Source organism: Lepidochelys olivacea (assembly GCF_965140295.1).
Source record: "Lepidochelys olivacea isolate rLepOli2 genome assembly, chromosome: 2".
Classification (NCBI taxonomy): Eukaryota; Metazoa; Chordata; order Testudines; family Cheloniidae; genus Lepidochelys; species Lepidochelys olivacea.
Window position 1 is genome coordinate 50,303,477 of NC_140412.1, and position 25,646 is coordinate 50,329,122.

At 39.4% G+C, this 25,646-nt stretch overlaps 1 protein-coding gene across 13 annotated transcripts in view; it reads right to left on the minus strand.

The window, feature by feature from the left end:
• The window catches only part of RALYL (RALY RNA binding protein like), a 625,744-nt gene that overhangs the window by 95,399 nt on the left and 504,699 nt on the right, over positions 1–25,646 (minus strand). For all 13 annotated transcript variants that reach the window (XM_084621334.1, XM_084621333.1, XM_084621330.1 and 10 more), the window contains one exon: positions 23,989–24,064. In XM_084621334.1, coding sequence (XP_084477460.1) covers positions 23,989–24,064 — 76 coding nt within the window. The remainder of the gene's footprint in view (positions 1–23,988; positions 24,065–25,646) is intronic.

Here is a 25,646-nt window from a genome sequence, read left to right on the forward strand (position 1 = left end):
AGAAAATTGAGCTTTGCAACTATTGTTGTTTGCTCATCGATGATCCTTTAAGTTGATGGTTGATGGACAAGGACAAGTTACCACAAGCGCAGGCTAGAAATTTTTCATCTAAACTTTTTTTTTAATGCAATTTTTGTAAAAATCAACACATTTAGAAAAACATATTGACTTTGATTAAAATTTCCAAGGCCAAAAGATTTTTTGAAGCAAAAATATTTTTGTTTTGGAAAATTTTCATAAGAACATAAGAATGGCCATATTGGGTCAGACCAAAGGTCCATCTAAGCCCAGTATCCTGTCTTCTGACAGTGGCCAATGCCAGGTGCCCCAGAGGGGATGAACAGAACAGGTAATCATTTCAATTTGAATTTTATTTTATTTGGGGGATTTTCATTTTTAGACTATTTTTATTATTTTACATTATTTCATGTGAATATTGCACTACTAGTAGTGACATGCCATCATATAAAATAATATAAAAAGATTTTAAAAACAGAAATTAAATTTCAAACTAAAAAACTAAAATTCTAAACTGAAATTCTGAAATTTTCCAAAACGAAAATTTTCTGAAATGGATTTTTTTCAGGAATTCAGTTTCATGGGACATTTTGAAAACAGTATTTTTTTTCTTTCACCTTATTTCTATTTGGAACAAAAAAAATTTCAAAAAGTCAATATTTCCCGAAAAATGGAAATTTCAGTTTTTGACCAGCTCTAGTTACTACTCAAATGACCATTCAGAATATTTTTTGAATTAGTGCACCATTCATGGTTACTGGATCCTGGACCTGAGAAATCTTCATAATGAAAGTTTTGTGAAATCTGATGTTTTTCTTCAAAAAAATTTATTTTTGACAAATCAGCATTTTCTGATAAAAAACTTAACTGAAAAATTCCTGACCAGCCCTATTCTGGAAGGTTTTACATTCTCCTGTGGTTCCCATAAACAGCATTATAATGTTTGCAATTTGTATTACAGAGTATTTTGATATTCCTTGAAGCATTAACTACTGGTCTGTACCATAAGCAGAATACTGGACTAACTGCATTCAAGGTGTGATCTAGTATGGCTATTTAAGTTTTCAGGATGAAGATGAAGGGGGTACACGGAATGTTTGGCAGTCACAACATTTTTTACCAACATGTTAAATAATTTTAAAATCTTTCCCTTAGTGCAATGGGTAAAACTCTTGAAGCATTAAGTAAGTGCAGCATTTCATCTCTGTTAATTTTTCTCTGTGCTTTGTGCCATTAAGGTGAAATTTAAGGTGGTGACAGCTGTTTTAAAACAACAAAGAAATGAAGCATAATATTCTTTTCCCTATTAGCATAATAGAACAAATATTTTATTTGAATTTACACAAATCAAACATAAAAAAGCACCTTTGCCATATACTGAAAATACAAATACTAACGCAAACTAAAGTAAGCCAAATAGCTTCTCTAAAACGCGAAAGAAAACAGAAACCAAAACACTCCAGCCCTCAAATACCACCCCTTAATGCAACTCCTCCTTCTCCAAATGAGAATTAAACATTGGATAAAAGTAGCCCTGTGTATGCAAAATATATATGTTTGCCTTTGCTGAATATATGTAGGTTTGGAAGGATTACGTTTTTAATCACTAAATGTTGGTAAACATCTATTTGCAGGTAGGGCAGGGCAGGGCAAATCAGGCCTACAGCTGCTCCTTAATCATAGAATCATAGAATATCAGGTTGGAAGGGACCTCAGGAGGTCATCTAGTCCAACCCCCTGCTCAAAGCAGGACCAATCCCCAATTGAATCATCCCAGCCAGGGCTTTGTCAAGCCTGCCCTTAAAAACCTCTGAGGAAGGAGATTCTACCACCTCCCTAGGTAACCCATTCCTGTACTTCATCACCCTCCTAGTGAAATTTTTTTTCCTAATATCCAACCAAAACCTCCCGCACTGCAACTTCAGACCATTACTCGTTGTTCTTGTTGGATAGAAGGATGGGCTTTTGGTATAACAAAAGGAAGGAAGGAAGAAGGGGATTAGCTAACCCTTGCCACTCCTTGCCCCCACTTCACTAAAGGTGTGACCTGAATATCTGGCATGTAGAAAGGCTAAAAACAAAAAAGATCTGGGTCATATAAAGTTCATTTAACAATGTAACATTTTTGGGTAGGTAGAACAAAACATAACTTATGCTTAAGAGTTACCTAGCTTTCTGTACTATTAGACTAGGGGAGAATATTTTGTACCTGGACTTTAATGTTATTTCCTTTATATACCTATACATTATCAGTAACATTTGCTTTTATTTAAGACAACTTGCACTGGGAGCTGGATTCTATTTGGCGAAGATGAGGATTGACAAGTGCCTCAGAGAAAAACAGAGCTCTACACTCAGGAAAGGCAAGCTCAGATTTTATGGGTGATGGTCTGGTTGCATGGGCATGGCTGAAGAAGGATTGCCAGCCATCCACCCTAAACTGACAGAAAGGAGTATTAATAAAGTCCGTGTGACTGGGGAGACACAAAGAGCCTAAACTGAATTTGCTCTGCATGCCACAAATGTATAATATTCTGCTCCACCCATCGCAAAACATGTCCCAGGCTCTATTACAAAACACATTAATTAACTCTAAGGGCATTCTTTTCTTTCAGAAGATGACACCCTCAACTTCAATTCCAATCACCTTTCTGTAAATAGAAAATTTGCTCATTTCAGTGTTCTCATTCTTCTAGTGAAAGGAAGCAAACTCTAGAGGAAAAAAGGCAACCCCATACCACTGCTGTCATTTTAAATCTGCTTATCTTGTCTGCTAATAGTTGCTAAATCCTGCAAAAAAACTGCTTCCCATCAACAGTAACAGTGTGGGAATAAAATATACTCAGCCATCTTTCTTAGGATTCTGTCTCTTGACTACTTCAATCATTTTTTGAAGAAAGTGGACATCAATTGACCACCTCCTACACTGAATCAGAGTATAACAAAGTCAACAAGCACTTGTCTAAAAATTTTTGGAATGAGTTCATCAGAGTAGGCTGAAGAAAATAGTGGTAACTGAGCTAATGCAAACGATCAGTACTACTTTGTTGCATGCCTGTTTATAGTCACGGATTGATGAAGGTTAATGCCTACATGCCTTTTGAGATTCCCCAGGGTAGAGGGTTACTCTTCCTTTCCCTCAGTGACACTGTGACAGGTTTTATGGACCTATGGAATATTTTTTATCCATTTTATAAATTGTATATGTATCCTTATGGGTTAGTGGCTGTATTTCTGATTCAGTGGGGGTTTAGGGGATACAGGATTTCCTGTTGGAACTAAAATCACTGGAGGGTAATCATTGCAAATCCCAAGGCAGCTAACAAGTGTGGAGAAGTCTCATAACCTGGAGGAAATGGCATATACTGTTTTGGTCTGATTGAAAAGGCCCAGCAAATAAAGAATTGAAAATTGTATATACTGACCGTTGTGATGTTTGGAGAGAGATCACTCTCCCCTGATCTGAAAACTCTCATGGAACTATTACCAAGAGAGTTAGACTTTATGGATAGGGCCTTCAGTACTTGAGAACCTGCCAAGGTTCCACATGGAAGATGGGTCACTCCTGGTAAGCTAGACACATGTATGAGCTATTGAATGTTTTCAAGACATGCTTTCTCTGTAATGCTTTTGTTCTGAATAAGTGGTATATTGCTTCATGTGAGCTGGTTGGTCACTAGTTAACCTTGTCATTGCTCCTGAGAGAACAGGACTGCTGCTGCTGAACTAAAGTAAAACCTGCTGAGATAAACACAATGAATTACAGCAGGGGTGGGCAAACTATGGCCCGCGGGCCATATCTGGCCTGCGAGCTGTTTTAAGCCGGCCCGTGAGGTCCCGCTGGGGCACCGGGTCGGGGCCGCAGCATGCGTCTTGGCCCCGCTCCAGCCAGGGAGTTGGGTCGGAGGCCGCACCACGTGGCTCAGCCCCGCTGTGGTGCTCCAGCTGGAGCATGGGGCAGGGGCCGCCCCACGCGTAGGAGCTGGAGAAGGGACATGCCACTGCTTCCAGGAGCCGCTTGAGGTAAGCGCTGCTCTGAGCCTGCGCCCTTGAGCCTCTCCCCATGCCCCAACCCCCTGCCCCAGCCCTGTTCCCCCTCCCACCCTCTGAACCCCTTGATCCCAGCATGGAGCACCCTCCTGCACCCCAAACTCCTCATCCCCAGCCCCAACCCAGAACTCGCACCCCCAACCAGAGCCCCCTCCGAAACCGCAATTTTGTGAGCATTCATGGCCCGCTATACAATTTCTATTTCCTGATGTGGCCCTCAGGCCAAAAAGCTTGCCAACCCCTGAATTACAGACATCTGTGGCCTAAATTCCTGTTCTGCAGGGAGAGGATTTCAGGATCCTGCCCCTAGAAAGGTGATGGCTAGAGGCCTGAAGCCTAAGTGGGGTGCCCTCAAGCAGGCCATGAAGGGGTCAGAAGGTGTAGTTACCTCAGCAACTGTGACAGACAGTACCAATAAAATAACTGGTGACATGCTGCACTGTCAAAATATGATTCATGTTTTCATGCTATGCCCTTGAATAATCTCACTTTGTAGGACTGGATTAAATAATACACACATTTTGACACCAGTAGATATTTTTAAACTGTTCATTTCCCAGAAGCCCTATAACCACATTACTCATCTTTATGAATCCATTTCTTACATCTGTTAGTAAATATCAATCTTTTATGATTCTTTTTATATTAACCTCTCATGATTTCTTGAACAGACATCCCTGAGTCTTTTCCGTGTTAGCCAGAGATGCTGGCTAAACTCTAATGTTAAAGAAGGTTTTACTCTGGAGAAATGAATGTCTTTATCCTCGTAGGCCTATACTTATCTACCCTGTTTTACTCTGAACTTTAGCTGAACCAAGTGTGTTATCAATAATCTGAATTTTAGTTGGACTGTACTATGTTATTAAACAATGGATTGTATGTCCTTTTGTGATCGAATGAACCCCTACACACTGTTGTAATAATCTTTCTACAAAATGTGCCTTGTGAGATATCATTTGAAAACTAATAACTACTAGTCAATAATAGCATGGTGAAATGTGTGTAGCAACATTATATGTAAAGATATAAACATTAATTGAAATTAGGTCTGAAATATGTTTACTAGACAAGTCTGGGTAAAGTAGTTTCTCAAAGGCAAAGGACAAGCTGACAATTCTAGCCAGATGTCATCACAGATGATGGACAATAACCTATCAAATGGCCATTCTTTGACAAGGGAGAGAGGTGGAAACAAAGAGATCTGCATCTTAGCAAACAATAGCATGAAAGCTCTTTCACCATGAGACTCAATGACTCCACCCTCAGAGCGGGAATGAACTTTATCTAGGGCAGTGGCTCTCAGCCTTTCTAGACTACTGTACTCCTTGCAGGAGTCTGATTTGTCTTGCATACCGCCAAGTTTCACCTCACTTAAAAACTACTTGCTTACAAAATCAGACCTAAAAATACAAACGTGTCACAGCACACCATTACTGAAAAATTGCTAACTTTCTCATTTTTACCATATAATTATAAAATAAATTGATTGGAATATAAATATTGTACTTACATTTCAGTGTATAGTAGTATATAGAGTCAATCAAGAAGCTGCTATAATCAATTAAGGCTGGCTAATCAGGGCACCTGGGTTTAAAAAAGGAGCTCACTTCAGTTTGTGGTGCGTGTGTAAGGAGCTGGGAGCAAGAGGCGCTAGGAGCTGAGAATAAGAACGCGGACTGTTGGAGGACTGAGGAGTACAAGCATTATTAGACACCAGGAGGAAGATCTTATGGTGAGGATAAGGAAGGGGTTGGGAGGAGGCCATGGGGCAGTAGCCCAGGGAGTTGTAGCTGTCATGCAGCTGTTACAGGAGCTACTGTTAGACAGCTGCATTCCACAGGGTCCTGGGCTGGAACCCGGAGTAGAGGGTGGGCCCGGGTTCCCCCCAAACCTCCCAACTCCTGGTCAGACACAGTAGGAGTTGATCTGGACTGTGGGTTCACAAAAACGGCCAAACTGAGGGCTGCCATGAAGTTCCAAGGCGAGCAAATCCGCCAATAAGCGCAAGACCCACCAAGGTAGAGGAGGAACTTTGTCACAGTACCCAAGGGGTACATGTCCCCTAGTTGAGAACCACTGATCTAGGGGGTAACCTTCAGGAAAATGCAGTTCCAAAAGGGGATTGGACTATAAAGTGAGGGGCAAAAACACCCCCATTCACGTCTCGCTCTTTCAACTAAGATGACAAAGGAAACCAGCCCATTTGACTTTGGGAGTGATCCTGGCCTGAAATTTGGTCAGCCCTGTTGCTGGGAGCATGTAGTAAGAATTTTATCTTGAAACACATCTAGTTGCTAAACTTAGGACCAGAAAATGTTTTCTCTTTATTTCTCTTGTAACTATTTCTAACTGTAATGCCTTATACTTGTACTCACTTAAAATCTCTCTCTTTGTTGTTAAATAAACTTGTATTCTTTAATCAAAACTAATCCAGTGTTGTGGCTAAACTATACTGTGTGGCTAACACCATTTAGGGTAGCCAGCTGTTGTATACTGATCCACTAACATATCTGGATTGTCCAGGAGAGAACTGGAGAGTGAAGAACACACATTTTGGGGGAAAATCTGGGACTGAGAGTGTCTTGGGGTCACCCTGCAAGTGTAACCAAGGCTGGTGGAAGCCAGAGTGTGAATGATGTGTAGCTGGCAGGCTGCAGCTATACAAAGACACTCAGGGTGTGAACTGCATGCTGAAAGACTATTTGTGAGCAGCCCAGGTAAGAGCTACGGCAGCAAAGCATGGGAGGCACCCCAGTTTGCAGGGTCGTTGTGACACAGGCCTTCAGTGGTCTGGATTGCACCCCGGAATGTCATACCTTTTTACTCTAAACTCTTGACCTTTAGGGAGATGTCCAGAAAGGGCCCACTTGTAGCCTATATGGGGAAGATGTTTTCTGTAATTAATAAAATAATCTCTGAAGAATGCCTTTAGTTTATCAGTAATTAATCCAACCAGTTATTTCTATCATAATGACTTGGTTTTAGATATCCTTGAATTGATAAAATTGTGGACGGTTGAACAGATGTCTTCAGTTTATCAGTTATGTAAACCAGACACCAGGAAAAGAAGTCTGTATAAAACATTCAATTTGTGAACACCTGGAGGATGAAGGCGTATTCACTAGCAGTCAGTATGGATTTACCAAGAACAAATTGTGCCAAACCACCTTGATTTCCTTCTTTGGCAGGGTAACTGATTTGGTGGACAGGCGGACTGCAGTGGACATAATATAGCTGGACTTCAGCATGGCCTTTGACACAGTCCCATATGACATTCTGATAAGTAAACTGGAGAAATGCAGGCTCTACAGAACTACCGTTAAGTGGACACATAATTGGTTAAATAACCACAAACAAAGAATAATTATTAATGGAATGATATCGGATTGGAGGAAGGTCTCAAGTGAGGTTCCACAGGGATCTGTTCGGGGTCCGATGTGTCATCTTTATTAACGACCTGGATGTAGGTATAAAGAGCATACTGATCAAGTGTGCAGATGACACAAAGCTGGGAGGGGGTTGCCAATACTTGAGAAGATAAAGCTAAAAATTTAGAGGGATCTTGATAAATTGGAGAACTGCATTATAGACAACAAAATGAAATTCAACAAAGAAAAATGTCGGTTGCTACACACTTAGGGAATTAAAGTCAAATGCACAAATACAGAATGGAGAAAACTGGCTTGGCAGCAGAACTGCTGAGAAGGATCTGGGAGTTGTGGCTCACAACCTCAGTATGAATCAGCAATGTAATGCTATTGCAAAAAAAGCAAATGCAATTTTAGGTTGCATTAACAGAGGGATAGCATGCAAGTCACAGGAGGTGATAGCACCTTGTCTCATTTTTCCAGTCTCAGATCTGGTACATAACTTTCCTTTTCTGTACAGTGCTGTATTAAGTATTGCTTTGTTGTCTTACTTAAATAAAATTTCAGTGGTGTTAGTTATTTGACATCATGACTTCTTAAATCTGAATACACAACATGCAAAAAAGCCACTTCTCAACCAAAAGTTTTGGCAAGGCCAACTGCTTGAAATATATCTCTGGACATTTGGAGAACTTGCTACAGTTTTGACTGGACTTACATTGTCACTCTATGCCTGCTCCTCTTATCCCCTTGTCCCCTGTACTATACCCCTCATTCCCTTCCCTTCCCTATTCTTTCAGTAAACTTTCACTGTGTTCCCTCCCCTCACTCACCGAAAGAAATTGTGGCACTAACATAATATTTGCTATATCCCACTGTTCAGTCTGTGTGGTATGCCCTTTCCCTGGCCCTGTGTCTATTTAGATCGTAAGCTCTTCAGGGCAGGGACTGTCTACTTCCTCTATGTGTGTACAGTGCCTAGCACAATGGGGCTCCATTCTTGGTTGACCCTTAGGCAATACCATAAAAACATAATTAATAAAAAAACCTAAAGTATTTATTGAATAAACTATCATCAGTACTGAATCATATCTGGATAGTTAGTGCATGTGAGCATGGTCCAGACAGTATCCAAAAACATTCATTAGATAATACACTTACAGGAGTATTTCACAACTAATACAGATTTGTGAATAGTCTTTTTTATATGTCCTCCTGCATCAGAGTCCAGTCTCTCCTTCTAAACATCTATTTTCAAACATATTCTATAGCCCATTTTCTCTTTAACTCTGTGTACGCTAAATCTTCTCCTCAGGTATCATTCATCAGATTATAAAATATACTATCCTACTGCTGGTTGAAGAGTAGCAATCTCATGCTTTTTCAACCTCCCCATTTTTTTAACCTTCGTTTGGTCACAAAATACCAAAGCTATAATCCAATCTCATACTTCTGCTGCCTTTTGCAGTCCCCTTGAACGATGTGCCCTTACAGTGCCACATCAGCAACTCCAAGGCTGAATTACAGCCTGGCATACAATAAGGGAAGGTTATTGTTATCGGGGATCCAGTGCCTAATTATGGACCCCAAATCTATGCTCAGAAGCACAGCACTCCCTGGCATCCCTGATTGCCTGTTTAACAGCACCACTGAAGGCCTCATAAATGTTAACTTTTCTAATTTTAAGACAAGGAGTCAGTGTGTATTTCATATTAGCACAAGCATCCATTGTTTTGTTCCAAAGGCCTACTGTATGCCCCTCCCTTTTTAAGGTTTCTACAACATGAGTATTACTAATCTACTGTAAATACAGTTTCTAGCAGTGCAACCTTGCTATGACTCTAATCTGAATGCATGACAGAAAGACAAGTGCCTGCTTCTAATTTTACTTTATAGATGTATGTTGTAGATTCTACTCTTTCATTTAACCTAGTAAAAGCACGGGTGAAGAACTACAGAACTAGTCAACTTTACTGCTAGGATTTGATGAGTAAGTTCCAGTTTCTCTTTTTTATTTTATGTTTTATTTCTTGAGACGGTAGTGAGAAATCAGGACGTAAAGATAATTGGCATTTTTATTGGCATTTTACTCTCTCATACTCCTCCTTCTCTAATATCACTAAATGAGATCGTTCATATAAAATACTAGCTCAATTTTGGGCCCCGATTCTGGAAAAAATTCACATGCAGAACTCCCATTGTAATCAATGGAAATTCCATGTATATGGAACTTATAGCATTGGGCTCTCTTACTGTCTTGGAAGGAAAAGATTGTTTGCCTGTCTAGCTATATGCCTACTGTATATGGGTGGAAATCTAAGGACATCAGTTATGTGTAACTCACTTCTCCAAGTACTTTAGACCTTTCCAGAATTTTTGGATTAGAAGCCAAAGAAGACTCCTTGGAGACTTCCTTCATTCTCATTATGAGCACAAATTTGAAAAAGAAGGGAGCCAGACGTTATTTCAATGGAATCAGAAGGTTTTTTTTTCTGTCCCATTTAGATACAAACAAACAGAGATATCAAAAAGTCATTAGTTGTAATTTGTCAGCTGTTTTTAAACAGATGCTGTATTCTGCTTTAAAATCTGCAGGAGATAAAAAAGGGAGAACTATTAGATTATAAATTAGAGAAAGCAGCTGAGAAGGAAAGATTATAAGCAAACAGGATATATGCTTTCATAAAAAATGCTTATAAAGTACCTAATCTCTCAGCATATCTGTGACATGGAGTCCAGGCTCTAGGATCTTGTGGGAGAAATATTCTCAATCATGCAATACCACAAGCCTTCTTCTACAAGGGGAAAAAAGCATCAACAGCTGCGTGGAGGAGCAGAGCTATTCTGCTAACTCAGGTAGGAGTGTCTCATTAGCTCTCATTCAGCAGAAATAAAAGGCAGAGACTTTCCCCACCTGGAAGGTGAAAAATAGAGTGGGACAAGATTCTGCAAGCTTTAAAGAATAAGTAGTTCAGGAACACTGAGGGGAACTATGTCTAAGTCTAGTCCTGTTTCAAAGTGTTGTGGAATAAGTTGCTTTTGAAGTTCAATAAATGCAAACACTAAAAACGGGGGTGGAGGGGGAGCTGTGTAAGAACATAAGTTGTACACAGTGAGTTGTAAAGAAGGGCAGAACCACATATTATAAAGGGTGTTATTTAATTCTTAATTTAATTAATTTAAAATAGTGAAATACAAGAAGATTGCATCAGCAACTACTGTCAAGGATACTAGGAACCAATATATTATTTTAGCTGCTACATTACAGATTGGAAACAATAGGACTGGGTGAATAATTCAGGGTGAAGAATATATTTGACAAATTTAGACCTTTCTTCTGTTTGTGAATATTCTACAGCCACATTCTGGATAACTGCTGATGTAAATTGGCACAGCTCCACTGAAATCAATGTCAATTAATGTGAATCTATTTCCATCAGCACAGAATTTGGTCCTTTGATTTTTATGAACTAATTTGTTATTTGACAGGCATTTCACAAGGGGCTGTGCCTTAAAAGCCAAATAGAGCTAACAGCAAATAGTTATTATTGAAGAATGGTTTATATGTGAACATTTTCTAACTCAATATGCCATAGACCTGGTCTCCATGACATCTTCATGGCTGTACCATTTTTGTCACTGTGGAGACAGCACTTCCTGATACAGGCAAAACTCCCATTGCATCCAATGTGAATTTTGTCTGCATAACAATTGCAAGATTGATGGCAATTTTTGAGTGCAAGGTTCAACAATTCCCATTAATGCTCATTGAAAAGAAGGGCTTAAATTCCTGCTCACCACACTTACAATATGCCCTGTCTAAACATTTTTAAGAATGTTGTTTTCTGACCACTTTCAATGTGACAATAGATTTCTCATCACAATGAGATTATAAAAGCAGTGTCCTTCTTAGAGTAACATCAATAATGTTGGAAATCAAATAGCTCATTTCATGGTGAAACATAATCAAAGGCACCAACAGAATATGTTTCTGTAAAATGGAATATGTTAGTCTGAGTCAGGAGGAGGATCATGCTGCCTGGGTGTGCTGGGGTGTAGCAACCCTGCACTGGGCCTGCAAGGGTTAACGTGATCCCGTGGCCACAATCAGCCTCATCCTGCTATGGCTGCAGTAAGCATCAGACTTGAAGGAAGGAGTTAAAAGGGCTGAACCTGACTCACTTAAGGCTTGACCAGGAAGGAGAGCAGATTTCCGCTGGTCATTCAGCGAGACAAGTCAGGCTGGAGTCAGGTAGTTGAGTGGGACTGCTGGTAGATAGGAAGGTAGACCTGCAACAGGGAGCTTACAGCAGTTAAGAAGGAGAGTCAAAAAGGAAGTCCATCCAAGACTCTTGTGGGGAGGGGTTGTAGGGAGGAGGACTGCCCTGTGAAAGGAGAGGAGAAAACTCTTCATCAGAACCAGCTGGAGAGCAGAAATGGCTAAGAAGCTCTGCAGTGAGCCAGTGGAAGAGCAGAAGTGGAGTTGATATACTGGGAGCCCAGGAAGAGGCTGAGCCAAAGGCGCAAGACAGGAGAAGGCAGGATGTGGTACATGGAAGCAGCATGGAAATGGTGTAGTCATGTCTTGGCTGCCTATTCAAGGGTCCCTGGACTGGAACCTACTGAGAGGGAGGACCTAGGTTCCTCTATCAGCCCACCAAGGAAAGTGGAGCAGAGCCCCCTCCTGACAAGGTGTAAGAACTACTAAAACCCCACTGATACCAGGGTTAGTGAGACCAGACTTGGACTGAGGGTCCAACATGAAGGTGAAAGGACTAGTTGTTGGACTGTTAGTTTACCCCAGAAGGGGTGGGCCTAAATGTGACTCCACCAGACGGCCAAGTCACAAGAAGCAGTAGACCACTGTAGGGCTGGAATCTTTGTCAGCAGGGGGTGCTGAAGGAGAAGAACTTAACTATGCCACACCCAGTCACCAGAGGTGCACTGGCTGGTGAGTCACATGCTTACAGTGAGCTTAAAATAATATATCATAGTCATTGATAAGAAAATGTTCAAAGGACTAAATGGAAAAAAATCAGCTCTGTATATGAATGGGAAGAATATGACACTTTCTAGTGTTTTTTTTAAAAGTCATGGTGATTTAAGATATTTGGGGAAAGTGAGCAAACAGATTTAATTTATATTTTGCTAAGTTAATATCTAGAGTCTCTTGTAGATCAACAACAAAAAGAAAAGCACATGTGTAATGGGAAAAAAGAGGAATAAAAAGAGAAGAAAGTACTCAGATATTTTGAGATATTCAACTGAGTGAGACAAACCTAAAATTCTAATTCTTATTCTTCTCCTTTTCCCCGGCTAATTGGGGTTGAGTTGCCAAATCAGTCTTTTCCAGGCTTGTCAGTCCAACACTGTCTCCACATCCGCTCCATCCTCCAATACACAGTCCACCCACTATTTTCTTGGCCATTCTCTTGTTTTCTGCCCACTAACTCTCATCTGCAATTGCTTTCTAACAGGATTCTCTTCACTCATCCTTCATCCATGACCATAGCACCTCAGCCTCCTCTCTTACAGCTTCTCTCTGATACTGCAGACCCTAATCTCACTCCCCGAAGACATCATTCTGCATGTGGACCAGCATTGTCACCCCTCTCATTGCCTCAAACATTTCATGTCAATGGCTTCAGTTCTTCTCAAGTTCTCTCTAGTTACTTTGTTGAATGCTTTCTCCAAATTGAGGAAAGCCAAAACATGCTCATTGTTTTCCTCAAGCTTCTTTTCCACAATCATCCTTTTTCCTTTTATAAGACTAAACTGCTTCTTTCCTAAAATGGGCTTTACTACTTGGTGAAATGCAACTATCTATGATTCTAACAGTCTCATGCAGTGGGACAGCAGCTTAATTCCTCAGTCATTGAACTGTCATGTATGTCACTTTTTATTTGTATATTGGTACTAATATGGACTTCTCCATTCTCTTGGGGTTTTCTTTGTTTTCCAAACTGTGCACAGGACTCATTTAAGCCAGTGCACACAAGCTATCTCACGGCTTTGATCATTTCTGCTGTGACTTTGTCCAGACATGCTACTTTTCTAGGTGCCATCTTCATCAGTGTTGCCTTGAAGTCTGCCTCTGACAGGTCATTGACATCTGTAATTATTGGTTCACACAATGGTAGCATAGCATATAAAGGTTTTTTCTCATTAAGTAGACTCTCAGAGTAGTCTCACCATTGGCTATATACCGTCACAAACAGATTGCCCCCAGCATCCTGTAAAAATGGTGTGCTGACTTTGTCTGCTTTCCTTCTTTTAATTTTTCTGCACAATTGCATATATATATATATATATATATATATATATATATATATATATATATATATATATGGCATGTTGAGGGTAGTTGTTCAGCTCATGATACAGCTCATCTAAGACTAGGATTCTTGCTTTTCTGACTTCTTTTGCTGGCCACTTGGAGACTTTATAGGTGGTAGCTGCTTCTTTCAAAGGCTTATTTTTCCATCACCTTTCTGGCTTCTCTCATTTCATATGGTTTTCTGCATTTCTTGTTCCACCACCATTCTTTATGAGATTGTGGTCTATCCAGCTTAATGCATCCACATAGCACCTCAGCTTTTCGGATAAATACATTCTTGAAGATACACCACTCCTCTTCTGCTGTTCTAATCTGCGTATCTCTCAGCTCAAAGCTTGTGACTGTCTCCGTAAACTTGTCTGCATTCACACTGTGCACTCTCCACATCATGATGCATGTCTTGTTAGAGAAAAGCTCATACCAGATCCATTTGCCAGTCATAAGAACGGCCATACTGGGTCCATCTAATCCAGTTGCCAGGTGCCCCAGGGGGAATAACTAGAACAGGTAATCATCAAGTGATCCATCCCCTTCTGGGATCAGTCACGGTCGTTACCTCCAATGGCTTGTGTTGGGGTGTGACTGCTTCACTTGGGATAACCTTACAATCCTTAAGCATCTTCCTCTAGTTTACTAGGGTTAGGAAGAAATCTATTTTTGTTGTTACTATGCTACTTCAGTATGTGTACAATGACTTTCTCTTTTCTTAAAGCAAGTGTTGGCAATCACCTTGTCAAGACTACAGACCTAGTGGTCACAACAGGAATCAGGCTGAGTCAGGTACCAGGAAGTAAGAATCAGAGATGGGCCAGAGGACAAACAGAGAGTCAGGCTTCAGGCAGGGTCAGGTTACCTGTAGGTCAGAGTGTGAGACAGGCCAGAGGGTGAACTGAGAGTCAGGCATCAGGAGACAGGTAGGATCAGATTACCAGGAGGCTAGGGTCAGGCACCATGCTACAGACAGCAATTGAATAGTGAAGTCGAGGATGGTATGTACATGGTATTCCTTGTGACCCTGGATTTCAACTTGTGGAGGCAGCATCATGGTTCAGTCAGGGAAGGGGTTTTCATTGTAGCGCTTTAGAAGGGAAACATGTAAAACTGGGTGTATTTTGAGAGACTGGGGAAGCACACTCCTGAACAATGCAAGCTCATTAATAGTCTGTAATTTCATTAAAAGAAATGATTATGTACCAGCCTTTGTTAACCTGAGTAGAGATTCCCCAAACACATCAACCAAAACCACACTTGTTTAAATAAAACAATAAACTAGAAAGGGATAGATTTGTAGTGATTATAAGTGATAAGGCATAAAAGTCAGAACTGGTTACCAAAGACATAAAAAGATAAAACTGCAACCTCATTCCTAAACTTTACCAGCCTAAATAAAATCTGAAGCAAATAGCTTTCTCACCCCCACTAGATGGTATGACAGGTCTCAGTTCACAGGCTGGATTTCTTTTCACCCTGGGATCACTCCCCTTAGTTCAGTGTTCTTCAGGTACTCATTGATGTTATGAGCAGACCGATATAAGGTGGAAAAGAGAGGAAAAGTGGTCAGAGGTCTTGCCCCCCTTCTTATATCCTGACCCTTTTTTACTAAAAAAGTCCTTGATAGGTCATAGGGTCAGGCAGTTACATGGCAAATGTGAGCTGCCAACTGTTCTTCAGGTGAATTGTAAATTTGTTGTTTACAACTCCCCTCCTGGTGAAACTCTGATTAAATAGGTAATGGCCTTTTAGCACCGAGCCAGTGTGCCTTTGTCTTTGGAAAAAATGGTCTGAGGGCATTACCCAGAACTACAGTATATTTCAGTAACAGTTATAAGTAAAATTTCATAGCTCTATATACAATGCCGATACACACATTTTAACAGGACAATGATATTCAGTAGACTATGAGTTTTTAAATGATATCTCACAAATCATACTTAATACAAAATATAGCCATATAAAAAGTGGTGAACATGGGGTACAGGGTGTCACATAGGGTACTGGTCCATCCAGTTTGGTATATGCAGCTTCTGCTTGTCTCTCCAGAGTTGCCCAGTACTCTAAGTTTTCTCCCTCCTCAAAAGGGTTTAATCTGGAATTTTCCTTCTCCTATGTGAGCTCCCTACCACTGCTGGTGGTCCCCATCTGGCCTGAAATTATTTTCAGTAAATGCCAGCAGGGTTATAGCATACTGTTAATATACAGCCAATGATACACTAAAGAAGGAATTATCTTGAATGCTGCAACTTTCAAATAGAATAGAAATGCTAGTTTTGAGTTGAACTGGTGGAGTGACTTCAAGAACCCTTTTTTTTTAACAGTAAAAGAAATGATCACTATGCTTTCCATGCTCTCTCTTGAAATGAACAAGAATCCCCAGACTGCTCAGAACAACAATGGATGGCTCTGACAATTGGAAGGCAAAACACAACAAAACAAACTCCATGACAGCTATCTGAAAATAAATCTGAGGAGCAGACGAGAAGTACAGAAAGAGCATAAGCAGTGGTTTAAGCCTGATCTATAGTATAAAGCTACAGAACCAAAAGGAAACATGATGGGAAACCTAATTCAATCAACCTTGGGATGGAGATTATAAAAATAAAAGATACTGAGATCAACAAAGAAAAATAAATAAAACTTCAATATAAATATATAACCATGTGAGAGAACATCTCTACACTGTATAATAAGGACACCCCACCAGTAACATAGCTAAATGTGCATATTTGAAAGAGTCTGATTTAATCTTGTTCTTGAGGATATCTGTTTAACACTTATGGGTTTTAATACATTGTAATGCACTTGCTATTTAATGTGAATAATTGATAGCATGATAAATCCAGTGCCCTAAATATGCCTTACTACACAAATCAATAGGATTACTTAGAAAAGCTATTGTATATTTAGGAAGTTGATGGGAAGTTGCTATGGAATCTCATGATAGGCAAATGGTGCAGATACGTAGATTTGCAAGTTTTAAAAATATCTTGGAGAGTGGAAAAACTGATAGTCTGTCTCTGAGAGGAACCTTTGATACGAGTGCAGTCTGTTATTACACCAGTCCAGACAGGCAGTGCTGTAAGTACCATAATAGTGTGGTGTGGAAGTCAGGCCAGCTAAGAAGATAGAGCATGTTTATGGCCTCACAGTGATGGATCTTACTGAGTAGTTCAAAGCCCCATTTCCTCATAATCTAGTCAGTTTGTTATTTGCCTCACTCTAAATCCCAGTCTCTCATTCTCAGCATGACAAAGGTTAGATACAATATGTTGGCATCATGTGAGCCACAGGGTGGAAAGAGTAGGAGAAGTATGTGCTGCACAACTCAGCATTAGGCAATTAAGGAGTGACAGTGAAGTAAGTCCATCCTGCCTACCTTGGCATCATGAGGAGCTCTGAAGGTAAGTTAGAATGTAAAATGGTGAGCTCCTCTGAGTTCTGCCAAGGATGAAGGAAAATACATGTGGGAGAACATGTAATATGCAATATATCTCTCATTAAATCCTTGTTTGACACACTTATTTTAAAGGCCAATGAATAGTAATGTGTATAGAAAGGAATGGCAACAAGCAATTTGCAGAATTCAAAATAACACCACTAGAAAACCTGGCCTTATTTGGTCTTTAAAAAAAAACTACATAAAATGTCCACAGTTGATGGGAACCTTTTAGTTCTTCGATTCACTGCCCACTTTAGCAAGTTCCAGGAAAATGGAAAGGACAGTGCATACTATTAAAACATTTCTTTATAATCAACAGAAACCAGATTGCAACCCCATCAACATTTGTTGGGGTTGATTCTACTTTCTTATGCCAGTGCATGTTGCTGATATCAACGTAATTCACAAATGCATTTTCACATGCTTCTGAGCAGTTGATTTAATGAGATACAAACTGAAATACTGGTAGACTGAAAATACAGCACGCGACTATTTTGCCAAGCCAGTGCTCCCAAAAGCAGCATGTGTATAGTCGTGTCAGCACTTCTATTCTGTACCTTGTAGTTCAAAGATCTGCAAGTTAGTCATTAAAATTAAGATTTGCTTCAGGCTGGAGCCAGGTAAAAAGCTATTTAAAAAAAATTTGTCTAATTTTGTATTCTGCAGATGTACTGTACTAAAATATGGAAGTTTACACCAATTTTGGACACTGGGATTTATGTTCCTCCCTCTCACTGAACACCTATGTCACTGGCTCCAGTAGTTACACTAGGCATAAACCTCGAGTCACCACTTAAGCACACGCTTAGTTTTAAGCAAAAGCGCTTCTAGCATATGGGACTACTTACATGTTTAAAATTAGGTATGTTTTTAATATCTTCCTAAATCAAGGCCTAAGCCCTCTATTGTTCTCACAATGGTTTTAGAGCCCAAGCAACACAAGGAAGTTCTTTCAACAGGGAGTTCCATGCTTGCAGGGCTGTGATCAGGCACTTAGTTTGGAATAAGATATTAGGAAAGTGATTAGTCACTAATGCAGATTTTGGACCTTTAAGAGTTAAACGTCTCTGTTTTTCACACCTTGTAGAAAAGTATTTAGTTGGCGTAATAAAATGCATTTTTATATGCATGTTTTCCACTCATCTTCTACAATTCAGGACCTGACCATGGACCATGTTGAGGACCTAAATCCCTACTTTTATCAATGGGCATGGAGAACGCTCAGCACCTCATGGGATTGGACTCTAAATTAGGGATAAAATTAAGCAGAGCCCATACTAAGGAGAGGTGTATACCTCCCCCACGTAGGAGGAACCTGTGCAGCTGTTCTTTTCTCAGGACAGTAGAATGCCTCCTGGAGCTAAGGCAGCCACTCCTAGGTAAGGTGAAATTTACTTCCCCATGCACAACTGAAGTGTGTGGAGTCGTGAGCTCACCTCCCTCATTGCTGTGTGCCCCTTTGAAAAGGGAGGAAGCAAAAAGGCTACCGTTCTGTCTGTTTTCTACATTGACTGTGCAAGGAGCATGGGGAGACTCCCTCCTCCAGCAAACTGTGCATCCACAAGTAGGCAGGATCTGGCCCTTAGAAACTAAGGGCTAATTTCTGCTCCCATTAAAGTACATGGCAAAACTCCCATTAACTCCAGTGGCTGCAGGACCAGGTCCAATATAGTGTGGGAAGCTGAGATTTATTAGAGTTTATTTATTTGTGAGTGTTCTACATTGAACAGCAACATACAGTATTTATGAACTCGTCTCTGTCCTTTAGATATACTGTGAATTCATAAGTTGTAACTGGTATCATGAGCCACAGTGCAGAACTAAAGGAAACAGCAGAAGAGAGAATATATAACTCACTGTGAAAGTGCTCTTCATAAAAGCCACAGGACATGCACTGTCTGTTATTTGCATTCATCACTTGTCCTTCACCAAGCCAACGTGTGAGATTTTAATTGTCAGCATATTTTGACGAGACACATTTGAAGCGAGCAGCATAGTGTCTATATAACTCAGATGTCTAGTTCCAGAGTTCAAAGCTGATTGAGCAAATGCCTTTCTAGGTGGGTAGTCTGTCTGTCCCTTGCAACTTACTCAGCACAAATGGAAACAGCACTTCTCAAAATACCAACAAGAGCTGCTGCATACATATGTAGAGGGGTGTCATAAAATGGAAACTTTTGATAAGTTATTACACATTACATGTAAAGAGGATTGAGAAAGAAAAAGAGGTAGTAAAAAATAAATAAGGTACTGGGAGCAGCAGAAGCAGAGAAGAGAGAAATAGGGAATGAGCTAGCGGTTCAACAGTGCTAAATAATATCCTGACCTAGCAGTAGTTAGAACCATTGAAGAGACTGGTTTCAGAGTAGCAGCCATGTTAGTCTGTATCCACAAAAAGAAAAGGAGTACTTGTGGCACCTGAGAGACTAAATAAATTTGTTAGTCTCTAAGGTGCCACAAATACTCCTTTTCTTATTGAAAAGACTGTATCTCAGCTCTTAGAGGAACGCAGTTCATGTTACTTAAAAATATTTGCTGGCTGATCAGAGCTCAGTTATTGCTGTTTCTGAAGATGGATGAACAGTTAAGCTCCTCAATCAGCCATCCTGTAAGGAAGCATGCTTACAGAGAAGGAAAATAAAGTATTCTTGAAGAGAGAGGATGACGTAGTGGCCCCACTGAAGTCAATGGCAAAACTCCTATTGTCTTCAGTGGGGCCAGGATTTCACTGAGGGCCCCTAAACTTTGGCCTCCTCAGACAATAGTTCCAGATAGTTAGTGTGTAAAAATAGACAACTCAGTGCAGCAGATGTGTGGCAAAATATAGAAATACAGATGTGAGTGTGCATGTGAGAGAAGATGATCACATACCCATTTCTACGAACCTTCCATTTAGTTATTTCCTTGACTGGGAAGACTTTATGATCACTATTAAGTAGGGCTGTCAACTAATCGCAGTGAACTCACATGATTAACTCAAAAAAATTAATCACGATTAATTGCAGTTAAACAATAGAATACCAATTGAAATTTATTAAATATTTTGGATGTTTTTCTACATTTTCATATATATTGCATTCTACGTTGTAACTGAAATCAAAGTGTATATTATTTTTATTACAAATATTTGCACTGTAAAAATGATAAAAGAAATAGCATTTTTCAATTCACTTAATACAAGTACTGTAGTGCAATCTCTTTGTCGAGAAAATGCAACTTACAAATGTAGATTCTTTTTTTGTTACATAACTGCACTCAAAAACAAAACAATGTAAAACTTCAGAGCCTACAAGTCCACTCAGTCCTACTTCTTGTTCAGCCAATCGCTAAGACAAACAAGTTTGTTTACATTTACAGGAGAGAATGATGCCCTCTTCTTATTTACAACGTCACCAGAAAGTGAGAACAGGCATTTGCATGGCACTTTTGTAGCCGGCATTGCAAGGTATTTACCTGCCAGATATGCTAAACATTCATATGCCCCTTCATGTTTCAGCCATCATTCCAGAGGACATGCTTCCAAGCTGATGATGCTCGTTAAAAAAATAATGTGTTAATTAAATTTGTGCCTGAACTCCTTGTGGGAGAATTGTATGTCCCCTGCTCTGTTTTACCCACTTCTGCCATATATTTCATGTTTTAGCAGTTGCGGATGATGACCCAGCACATGTTGTTCATTTTAAGAACACTTTCACTGCAGATTTGACAAAATGCAAAGAAGATGTGAGATGTGAGATTTCTAAAGATAGCTACAGCACTTTATTTAGGGTTTAAGAATATGAAGTGCCTTCCAAAATCTGAGAGGGACGAGGTGTGGAGCATGATTTCAGAAGTCTTAAAAGAGCAACACTCCAATGCAGAAACTACAGAACTCGAACCATCAAAACATAAAATCAGCCTTCTGCTGGTGGCATCTAACTCAGATAATGAACATGAACATGCGTCGATGAGCACTGCTTTGGACTGTTATCATGCAGAACCCATCATCAGCACGGACTTGTGTCCTCTGGAATTGTGGTTGAAGCATGAAGGGACATATGAATCTTTAGGGCATCTGGCACACAAATATCTTGCAATACAGGCTAGAACAGTGCCATTAGAATATCTGTTCTCACTTTCAGGTGACATTGTAAACAAGAAGTGGGCAGCATTATCTCCTGCAAATGGTTTGTCTCAGCGATTGGCTGAAAAAGAAGTGGGACTTACAAGCTCTAAAATTTCACATTGTTTTATTTTTGAATACAGGTTTTTTGTACATAATTCTACATTTGTAAGTTCAATTTTCATGATAAATAGATTGCACTACAGTACTTGTATTAGGTGAACTGAAAAATACTATTTCTTTTGGATTTGTTACAGTGCAAATACTTGTAATCAAAAATAAATTTAAAGTGAGCACAGTACACTTTGTATACTGTGTTGTAATTGAAATCAATATATTTGAAAATGTAGAAAACATCCAAAAATATTTAAATAAATGGTGTTCCATTATTAACAGTGCCATTAATTGTGATTAATTTTTTTAATCACTTGACTGGCCTACTATTGTGGTTGCTGGTTATTATCTCCTGTCTCAATTACCTGAAGTGAATTAAGTGGAAAATATGTCTGAAAGTGAATAACAGCTTGTTAGAGAAAAAATTAAAATATGTACAGTACAATTATAGAAACATCTACATACAGTTTGCTTTTTATGTACTGGTTTCTCAAACTTTGCATATGAATACTTCTTGAGTGGAAAAAATAAAGCCAATGAGATACCATTGTCCATATACACAATATATCATTATAATAGTTTGATAAAATGATGGCCACCATTACAAATGTTTCATAATGCATTCAAAATAGTGGTTGTCATGTCAGTGAAAAGTTCACTTTAACCTTTTAAACACAACAGACATACACTCCAAAGTAAAGGTCTTAGCCTTCAGAATAAAATGCTAGAAACCAGAATGACTTGTTGCATTTAGATACACAGGTTCTTCAGGTTAGCCACTTTTTGAAACAGTAACACAAAGATATAACAATTCCATGGCTACACAGGAGTATACCACCAAACCATAGTTTCAGAACTCAGTTGTCAGTAGTGATTAAAAACTGAGAACCTTCTGCTCTAAACATAGAATCCTCCACCACTTGATCTAAAGGAGAATTTATAATGCTTAGCACTTAAACTGGGTGATACTTTTTATGTTCACAAGGCCCTAACATTAGTAGTCACAATAATTCAGAGCATATTCATAGAATGGAGCATAAAGTTTTGAAATTAAAGCAGCAGCCAAACTTTTCAAAATAACTACTGACTTTGGTTGCCTCAGTTGTTGGGTGTCCAACTTGAAACACATTAAAGCAGCCTGGTTTTGGAGGAAAGTGCTCTGCATTTTCTGAAAGTCTCACCCCTTGAAGGTGTCTTCAAATTGAGCATTCCGAAATGGAAGCATCCAAAATCAATAGTCTATTTTGAACATGTTGGCCAGCATGTTTATTAAGCTATCAATATATAATTTTATCTTTCTCACGCACAAGCACACACACAATTTTGTTAAATAATGTGGTTTAAAATGTTTAAAATGATTTTTTGTGAAGCACTGCCATTTCCATTACTGCTAATACTACCCCAAAATGCCCCAACCAAACAAAATACCCCCACCCACTCAAAATAAAACACCTCTTACCAAATACATTAAATTTAAGAATCTGGTTTAAATGTATTAAAAGTAAAGCAATCTAGAGGGAAAGGTCAAATTCCAGACTGAGGATCTGAATCTCACGTCACTTACACTGGAATACACTAAGTATACATGTATACAGCAAATGGGAGTGTGCTTCCCAGCATGGGTAGACAGACACATGCTAGCTCTGCTCCAGCTAGTATGTTAAAAATAGCAGTGTCATTGGGAGTACCATGGCTGGTGGCTCAGGCTAGCCACTCAAGTACATACCCAGGGGTCAGGGCAGGTTTGACACTGACAAATGACTTGTTAAATAGCTTGTTAATATTTTAATGCTGTCTGGGTATGTAATGCATTCATACAATTTTGAAGATAATTTTATTTCCTCTGCAGATGTTTTTCCTGTTCTACTTGGCACACAAAAGATATGGGCTGTGAGTTCTAGAAGAGGCAATGGGTGACATCCTAGCCCCAGTGAAGTCAATGGTAGTTTTCCCATTGACATCAGTGGGGCCAGGATTTCATCCAATATGCTGATTTTTGGTTTTTTATTTCTTTTCTGTATCTGCGCAAAATCATCGCTGATGATCTGAAAAGGCATTTGAACACCTCCTGGGATTATTTATTAGAAAAGCCATTTGGTTTTTGTTGTCCTATCAAATCCGGGTATTATTTGTACTTTTTTTGCCAGTGCATGTAAGGCAGGAATTCTGCTTTTTCACCTGCTTCTTGTGTTTGTGTCAATGAAGTGCTCAGTAAAGACACTAAATGGGCAGCTTTAACCTATGAAGTCAAAGGTAATTGTTCTGGAGTGAATCTATTAAGAAGTATAAAATCTAACAGCACAGTTTTCACCCTTTTCTCATGTTCTAAAACTTTTGGTTCCCACAAGACTTTACATTTCTGCCACTCAACATCCCCTTGATGTAATGTGGCACCAAACACTCTAGTTACCCAGCGAAAAATACCCACTTCATTTAACTCATATGGGCTATATCCTGGCACCTAGTTAGAAATATTCTTAAAATAAGAACAAGGCCTTCAGGCTGGTATAATTTTCCCAATAAAAATGCTACTAATTCCCAACTATTGTAATAAACAACCTACCTGTAAAGGGCTGAAAGTGGCCGCTTGTTTCCAGGTTTTGGTCTGTATGGTTTTGGTTCTCCTGCCATGTTGATATCTGAAAGCAAACATTTGGTATACGTAAGCCAAAGCTTAGCAGCTAAGAGTGAGTCTGCACACACACAAGATGCTGTGAAAATAAATAATAAAAGATAGAACAGGAAAGTAGACCTAACACTCTGATCAAGTTTTAGCTGCTTTTAAGCTGATGCTATAAAAGTGTCCTTTTAAAAAAATATCTTGCTATCTTGCCTATGGGTTTAAGCAACACACCAGTCAAGGATAATATATAGAATTCATATTTTTTGATAATTTAATGGTGTGGTTTATGGAGATATTGTTAAGTTTAGGCTAATAGTGTATCTCTGGTCTGGAAATGATCTGAATAGAGATTAGACAAAGAGACAGACAGTGCTTTTGAGTCACTTCACCATCGTTCAGAAAAGTAGCTGTCACATGCTGCTGTGAGAGCCCACGGTGACTCAGGCAGAATTCCTCCTTGAGATCAAGCCAACGTTTGAAGGAGTGCAGCATCAGCAGCTCTCACCGTATACCAGTCACCACAGCTCTCGCATTTAAATATGGCAATGGGTCCATGTCCCCCACCTCCTGGTGTCCCTTTTAGAGTTAAATACTTTTGTGGTGCTAGCTTGAAATGGATCTTTTACTCAGGGAACACAAGGTGTGATTCTGACTAGTCCCTATGCACCACAATCTGGTCCACAGATTGCCATAATCTCTGCCTTCCTCAAAAAATAAATTGAACTGCAATGTAAAACTACTTTTCCCAAACACAACCCTTTAGAGGAAGTAGAGAAAGTTCTGAGGGCAAGTTATCTTCATAAAATGTACTTTATTGTTTTAAATGTGTGTAATTGACAAAGGAGGAAATACATTGTAATTTCCATATATAATTTTATCCTAAACAGTTACTTTCTCAGACATCCTCTGTACATTTCAGTGAAATACTAGAAGCCTTGTATACTTCATAGTGTATCTCCATTCCCTTACCCCAAGAGTGTACAGTGATCCTGAAAATATTCTAATGTCTGACATGTGAGAAGTCATTACCCACCCTGGATCTATTTACTGTACTCTCTTTGCCCTTCCTGGGAGTCGTAAACAAGGACAGAGCTAATCTGATGAGGGCACAATAGAAAATGTTCATAAATCCATTTTTAGTTCTAGTGACAGTTACCAATGAAGGAAAAATCACAGCCTATTCTGTTGGGAATGCTCTGACTAAAATGGTTATACCCATACTTACACAACAGCTGTGGAAATAGAAGGCTCCTGCAATTTCATCCACAGAGGCTTTAACTCTGCTTTAAACAGAAAGCAGTTTGGGCTATCTTATATAAATAAGGTATTTTGCCAGGAAATTGGACATCATAGTGTCTATACCGTGGAAGCCATGTGGAGAAGTAACCCTTTCACCTCAGCAAAGAAATTTTGTGACACCGTTATACATACTGGGACTAATTCACCTGGTATTTACGCCAATATAAATCAGGAATAATGCCAACAAAGTCAGTGGAGTTACAGCAGTTTTACACTGAAGTGACAAAGTGACAAATCCTTCAACAAAAAATCTTCAAAACCAGACTCCAACGAGAGACTGCTGAATTGGAATTAATTTG